Source organism: Etheostoma spectabile, chromosome 8 (assembly GCF_008692095.1).
Source record: "Etheostoma spectabile isolate EspeVRDwgs_2016 chromosome 8, UIUC_Espe_1.0, whole genome shotgun sequence".
Taxonomy (NCBI): Eukaryota; Metazoa; Chordata; class Actinopteri; order Perciformes; family Percidae; genus Etheostoma; species Etheostoma spectabile.
In genome coordinates, this window is record NC_045740.1 from 5,150,642 (window position 1) to 5,158,391 (window position 7,750).

The following is a 7,750-nucleotide window of genomic DNA, read 5'->3' on the forward strand; positions in this document are numbered from 1 at the left end:
GTGTGTGTGTGTGTGTGTGTGTGTGTGTGCGCGTGTTTGGTGTGTGTGTGCGTGTTTGGTGTGTGTGTGCATGTGAGAATCTAATTCTGAACAGATGGAGTGCTGTCTCTGTAGCAGTCAGAGGCTTGGCATTCACCTGTGTCAGCACCAAAGCTTGACTTAAACTTGTGCAACACGCTGCATGTCGCATCACTTGACATATGACAAGTGACAAGTGTCAAAGCACGTGCATGTGTACACACACAGATAAATACCAGAGCACTGATACAAAAATAGTCTCTCTCTGTTCTCTCTGTGCCCAGATGCTAAAATAAAATGTATAATTCTGAACTGACCCTACATTCATGTTTTCTTGTGTTATTTTGGTTTTGCATTTAGTTTAAGATTCTTCTTGGTTATCTTAAAACCTTTATTAGCATCATGGCTGTGGACCAAATCCCCCTCAGTATCAGGTCAGATGAGTCAGTGCCACATTTTTACAAAGCTTTTAAAAACATGTTAATCTGTATAGATTGACATTTTAATAATGTAGTACTTTAGTGTTTTGTTGTTGTCTGTAAATTTAGTTTTAATGGTCTAGTCTGACCTGTAATTGTTTAGTAGTATTTTATGGTATTGTATTTTTGTGTGCACTTGTGAAGCAATTTGTAACTGTGTTTTTGACAGATGGACTTATTTAAGATACATTTTATAAAATGATCCAGTAAAGGGGACGGAGGAAGAAATAAGACCATCATCTTGACTTACTTCGAGGGTGGGCTTTCAAAGTCTTCCTCCCAGTAGCTCCTTCCCTCCTCACGATGCAGGTCAATGTCTCTGGTGGAGGCAAAGCTGTGTCCAACTCCCTCACTACCATGGAAATAAAGGGCATTGCCCTCGGACTGACAGGCATGCTAGCCAATAAGAAAAGAGGCATTAACACATGAAAAAGGTAACCACTTTTGCAAAGCAGTGTCTTAAAAAAAATCGCTGTAAATTGAAACACCTTTCTTGTGGAAATGTTCTTCCCTTGCTCTAAGGTTTAAAGTTTCTCATGATTATGGTATTTACGATGCTTTAACATGGAGCAGAGCATAAGTTCAAAATCTTGTGAATGAAATCCATGTGTAAAGTAGGGAATCCATGTAAATGTCCACTTGCTTATTAGTGTACCTTGACAGTAGCTCCAGGGAAGAAGAGCCAGTTGGCAGTGTTTGGAGGATCCAAGTTGTCCTCCATGAGGGGGGCTCTGTGGGCAGCATTAACCAGCAGCACATTGTCAAGCCCCCAGCAGGACTCATAGCCTTCGGGGCCTTGGGGAGCCTCCTGAGACCAGCGGAGACGAACGCCATCATCCCTGGAGTGATGTGGCAGGGGAAGCAGGTGTATGACAGTGCTGCTGTTGGTAGGGGCCCTAGAGGAGAAACATGTAACATGAAGGTCTTGTTTGTGGGGGCTGTGTTTATGCATTTAAGTATTACATTATAATGCATTACATAATCATCATTAATCATTAAAATAAGGCTGAAATAGCCACATATGGCAAGACATTGCATGTCCTTATGGTGGTGCAAAACAGAGAGAAAAGAAGGTTTCAGAATTAATCCAAGTGAATTAGTTGTTAATTAATGAGATGATTTCTGTGTCTAGACAAAAGCATAACATGCACTTACTGCAGATAAATATTGTATTTAGAGGATTCTATCATTACATTATGTCTTAATTTTAGAGCTGACTAAACAGAGGGAGGAGGGAATAGAGGGATGAAAAACAGGGGGATCCTAGAGAAACAAACAGGAGTGAAATGACAAATCGAGAGGGGGAGGTGTGAATAAGGAAAAAAGAGAGGGCGGGTGTTCATAGCAGATGGAAGGACTGTGGGATGGATGAGGAAGAAGGAAGAGGAGGAGAGAGAGAGACCTGATCTTCTCCAGTGTGATCCAGTCATCTGAGGTGTTGGTGTTACCAGTTAGGCTGTATGACACAGTGATGCTGGGGTCTGAGTAACTGAACCGACAGGAGCCTGAGCCTGGGGAATATAAACACACACAGAAGATAGAAATATATACAGGTTTTCTTTTTTCAACAATTTAATTTTATCAATAGGGCAATGATCCTTAGTATGCCCAGAAGGGCAGCCAGGCCAGGCATGGTGGCTCTTTCTGACTGATTTCTCCCACATTCCTCCTTTAGCCAAGTGAAAAATGATGTCTAAATGGTGTCACGGTGGAACTAAGTGATCTGCGGCTTAACAGGGCTGAGAGAAGTTATGAGGCGGTATGAAGGGGTTGTGCAGAGGTGATTGGAGGAGCTGAGGTAGGACCAAAGATTCTATAGCCAACTGTAGCTACTGTTACACTATTATTACTTGAGTGTATGTGTGTGCATTCTCTTATGGATTTCTGCTTGACGAGATTTGTGTGGAATCAGACTATATTTGCACCTTTAAAATGTGGGTTTGTGTGGGTGCTGTGGGAGCTGGAGAGGTCAAAGGTTGCTAATGGACGAAGCAGGCAAACCATCACGTCCCCACCTTAACTCTACCCTCCCCTGCTCTCCCCCTCCTCCCATACCACCTGAAGGTGTGCAGCATACATGTCCTGCCGTGCAGCTGCCTCCCCACTGAATACAGCCATGCATTAACCTGCTACCACTTCATTGCAATGCTCTACTGAACTGCTCCGTAAACAAATCTACTGCATCACAAGCTCATATTAATGTACTGCAAACGAGAGCACAGCCAGACAGAATAAAAGATGGGGAAAGGGAGAGCAAGAGACAATATTGTACAGGATGGGGGGTGAGTGTGAGAGGGGTTGCCGTTTCAGTATGTACTCTTATTTCCTCCAAGTCATGTTCCCATGAGAAGTGGTGGATGCATGTAATGGACATTAAAAATACAATATCTCTAAAACCTCTGCCATGGCCTTCTAGGTGTCTTTTTTCCAGAATATTGTAAATCATTCATTATTGTGATAGGAAAGGCAGAGAGAGAAAGAAACAGAAATATAATGTGTACCAGTTGGCTTGCTGACATGTTCCAGGGCTAAACCTGCCTAATCCTTGAGGATGACAAAGAGATATATAGTCCTTGCTGCAAAACACTGTTGCACATGGGGCTAAGATCATTTGAAAATGTCTATACATAGGACTCTTATACAACATCTGTCTTTATGTCTTTATGTATTGTTTGCAATGCGTGTGGAGGTTTAATACTCACCCAGGGCAAACTGCAGGACTGAAGCTGTGCTAGTGTTGAGAGGTACAGTGGTCTGGGGAAGATACACAAGGCAGTTTAGGATGTCACTCATGCATAAAATGATTTGCTGAACTTAATTGTTTAAAAATTAACACAAAGCTAAAAAGCTACTTTTCACTGATCTTTTCTGGTTTACCCTGATAGTTCTGTTGCACCTGTAACCACATCTAATAATGATGTAAATTGTTTTCAACCCTTCTGAACACAATTCTGCATCACTGCAGAAGGGTGACAATTTCAACCACTGGAGTTGAGTTAGGTTATTCCTCAAATGGGAAATTGGTGGAGCATTTTTTTATTGTATAATATCAATAAAATCAACATAAAAAAATAAAGTTATGTATGTGTGTATGTAGTGTGTATGTGTGTGTGTGTGTGTGCAAGAGAGTGAGAGTGTGAGAGAGAGCCAATTATAGGCTGTGTGTACATGAATGTATGTTCTTGTTGTTGTTGCTGTTATATTTGAGAATATCCGTGTGTAAACAATTCTGTGTTTCTGGATGTGCATGCTTGTTGCACTTGACAGAAGAGCTGCCAGGCAGCAGCATCAAACATTTGGATCAGTGACAGACAAAGCAACTGTTTATCAGAGAAGTAAATAGAATCACGAGGTAATAAACACTTCTGTGCTGCTGACTAGCTTTCATCTCTTACAACAGAATACACAGCCTGAAATCAACTTTGTAAAGATAGAAAGAGGGCATGAAAAGGTTTAGATAAGCAATTATGAGTGTATGTGTGTGTGTGTGTGTGTGTGTGTGTGTGTGTGTGTCTGTGTGTGCGCGCTACACTGCATGTCAGGCAGTATCCAGACACTAGTGCATTATACTGTAAATTGAACATGATATGATACTCGTTCCATCGTGTTCCTTCTGTTTTACTTTTTACTTTTAAATGTCACATTACACATGTCGTCCTTAAACTTCTGTGACCTTCAGATTAATGAGAAGTTAGTTTTGGCTAAAACTGCTTGAGTAAAAAACTCCAATGCCAAACAGGTGTTGCAGCAATAATTTGAGTAAAAGTTGGTGGATGAACAAAAGCAAGCTGTTATGTACACGTTATATAGATTTTTTTCTGTAACCTGTTGACACAGAGGAATGAAAATAGAAAAAGCAAATAATGACATAAAGTTACTATAAATGTTCGAGAAGCAATATCACTTCTTCTTATTCCACAAATCTTAAAACAAGGTCAGCATGGTTTTCATTTTTTACCACAAATATGGGGCACATAAAAAAAAGCTTCATGATATTGGCTCAATGTTTGTGCATTTAGTTGTTTTTTGTTAGCACTCACTATAAATGGAAAAGATAATAGTAGGCTAAATTGCAAAATGTGTTATTTGTTATGTGGCTAAATGCATGCTTTTATTTTGAAATTAGTTTCAATAGCTAGATTACACCAGGCAAATTCCCATCACCTTCTTTGTTAAAAAAAACCTAACAGAGTAGACATTTCTGGGGAGCTTATAGAGATGCAGATGTTTAAAGAAGAGATTCTACTGTGGTCACAGCTAGTATGCCGTAATGTACTCTAGTTGCGGTTGTGGCTACTGAGTGGTTGGTTAGGATGTATGGTCAATGGGCCGTAAAATGCACAGCGGTGGCAGTGTGGTCAAGCATGTCAGTTACCAGCTCGCGTTCTCCAAAGGGCTCACAGAAAGTGACCGCTCTGCCATGCATCAGTACACCACACTGCTCTCCCACCTCACAGTTACTGCACTCAGACCTAACAGGGGAGGAGAAGGTATTGAGTTAAAACAAAAGCAAGAAGTCTCATTGGAGCGCATCATAGATTTAATGAGGGATTGCACTCTAAGAATATGAGAGGAGTCGTAACTTTTTCACCTACCAGATGCTTGAGTCCAGCTCTCCCTGGAGGTTGGAGTCAAAGTCGTCCCGCAGCACAGCATGTTTGCCATGGAGCTCCACTACTCAAACACACATACCATATGCTCACAGTTAGACACAGTTCTGTATGATACCTTGCCTTTTCATGTTGTAATTACCTCCGTGATTATAATATCAAAAGAAAAAAAATACAGCAGACAATGAAACACAGACTCACAAAGACTAGGTCTCAATGGGGACTCGGTTGGAGCTGAAACAGACAGAAAACAAGGGAGTAAAAATTGTGAGTTATTCAGCAGCAACATTTTGTATGTATAGGTATAGTCTGACATCTGTCTGATTCCAGTCCTGGGCAACTTCCAGGCAGTTAGTTTTCATAGGCAGATTGACAGCTGTAAAAGTGTATGTTCTGTATGAACATATGGAAAAAGTGTGTATTAGTCAGTAAGTGCAGGTAAAAGGGCTCATTCTCAAATCATCTCTGAGTGAAACAAACTTTCTCTGTGTCCTGGCCGGACATGGCTACAGTCTCTTGGCTGCTGCTGATAATTCCTTTTAGTAATGAAAGGCCGGGCGGCCATGATTAACGGTTCAATGCCAATTAACCGCCATTCACCCCAGAGGCGCCTGTGTGCTGTAATCTGTGGCCACTGCCTTACTAACACACTCAACCATCAATCTATCCTAGGGGATACACAGCTCTGAGAGGAGGAGGGAGGTGAATGGAGGGAGGCATTGAGTGTTATGGCCTAATTAATCAAACATTGGTTAAAAAAACACTTGCTCCAACTCAATCACAGGGAATACTTAATACAAAACACTCCGCATCCACATTTAAAAAAAATATGTTGTAAATATGCATCCACATTTTTAAAAAATACGTTGTAAATATGAGTATGGAAAAATAAGATTTTGGGTATGACCTTTGGGCTAGAAAAGATGGAGGATCTAATACATAGTGTGGTTTAAAACTTAATAAATCAATCAATTTATTGATTAGTTTGGTGGAAACTTTGTTTAATTAGCTGGTGCACACAGAATGGATGGATTAGTGGATGTCATATACTAAACACAGGCTTGCACCAAAAAACGGTTGCACCAGGTGATAATCACACTCGAGAACTTCCCTGTTGTATATTGAGATACAGCCACTGACATCATGAAATAAAACGCATCTTTGTTTATATTGTTAGAGAATTTGAGTTTAACCTTGTTTCGTGATCAGTCATTGTTGAGTAGCACATTGGCTTAACCTCACATGTCACCCAATCCCTTTGAGCTTTCTTACTCCGCTCTGCTAGTTTTTTAAGACAGCCTTACTCCAGACAGAAGAGTAGAGAAGGATAATCTGCCACAGTATTCTCCATCCAGGATGAGTCTGCCCACCTGATAAAATGAACTTAGATAACACAGTGAAGACTCATTCCAAAGTTTTGATTCACATTACTTAAGACTTTCTTTCAAACCTTACAGCAGTTCAGAAATTTCCTCTGAGAGAGGGGCTTACATTTGAGGAAGCCCACCTAAAACCCCACATAAACAACATAACTTTAATCAAGAGAGGATGGATTATCAAAAAGAGGTTTTTTACTATTGTAAAGGCTCTGCTAATGTCTGTACTTGGAGCTCCAGCCTAACTTTTGTTAGCTGGCCCAATTTCTTTCCATTTGATCCAAATGCTTTGCAATTACAAAATGGATTAACTATTCATAGAGTGCTGGTAAAAGTTGCATGCTGGCTGCAAAAGTTGGAGTCTTAGTGGCCTGTGTGACAGAGTTGGGCGGTTCAGTGCTGCGTCTGTTGCTGCCGCTCTGGTGGGCCCTGATGTTCAGCTCTGTGGCTAGAGCTCGGGCTCGACGATGAAGCCCATTAAACCGAGATCAAAGGGTCTTCTTCCTTCCACTCCGTCTCTCCCCCTTCCTCACCCTCTAATCCTCCAAAGTTAGCTGATTCAAAACATGTTAAGAGGAGCAATCAATCCCAGCATGTGCCACTCTGTCATGTTTCCTGTACCTTATTATTCCTATTAAACTATAATAAAAATGAAATATTTTATAGTTGTGAGCTCAGTTTACATGAGAATGTGTTCAGCTTACATATTCAACCTAAGAAGAGCATTTACTGAAACCCGATTCCTGGTAATCCACCCTTTCAAACTGACATAAAGTAATAAATGCTTGGTTGGTATTCTGCTCTCTACAGTCTCTCACTATAACAAACCCTTCTAAATCATTCTAAGGCTTTCTAGTGAGGCCATTTGGCTGGAGAAGGCCCAAAAGATTTTTTGGGGTGGATAATCCCTTCAAGCTTCCAGAAAGGCCTCATTTACAGTTTTCTTTCTCCATGCTTCATCACGTTCTCCTGCTGTCTCTCTCACTTCCCTTCTATCACAATCTCCCCCTCCTGCCCACCCCTCCATCCGCACCCATACTGTCTCTCTCTGCCTAAACCTCTGCGCATCGGGAGCAAACAGTGGCACTCATTTCACTAGGATTAATCTCCTCTCACTTTCTTAAAGACTTCAATTACTGCCTCCTCTATTTGCAGCTCATCTCTGTTAATGCCTGTATCTCCCTGGCTAGGGCTTATACTCACAAGCATGCAGAGGGACGCACGCATGCGCACGTACGCACAAACACACACACACACACACACACAC

General features: G+C 41.2%; 1 protein-coding gene across 4 annotated transcripts in view; it reads right to left on the minus strand.

Moving 5' to 3' along the window:
* Window positions 1-7,750, minus strand: part of reln (reelin) — a 156,437-nt gene that overhangs the window by 53,173 nt on the left and 95,514 nt on the right. For all 4 annotated transcript variants that reach the window (XM_032523791.1, XM_032523790.1, XM_032523789.1 and 1 more), the window contains exons 5-11: window positions 5,309-5,341; window positions 5,093-5,171; window positions 4,873-4,969; window positions 3,200-3,251; window positions 1,900-2,008; window positions 1,153-1,393; window positions 748-893 (exon numbers count right to left, since the gene is read on the minus strand). In XM_032523791.1, coding sequence (XP_032379682.1) covers window positions 748-893; window positions 1,153-1,393; window positions 1,900-2,008; window positions 3,200-3,251; window positions 4,873-4,969; window positions 5,093-5,171; window positions 5,309-5,341 — 757 coding nt within the window. The remainder of the gene's footprint in view (window positions 1-747; window positions 894-1,152; window positions 1,394-1,899; window positions 2,009-3,199; window positions 3,252-4,872; window positions 4,970-5,092; window positions 5,172-5,308; window positions 5,342-7,750) is intronic.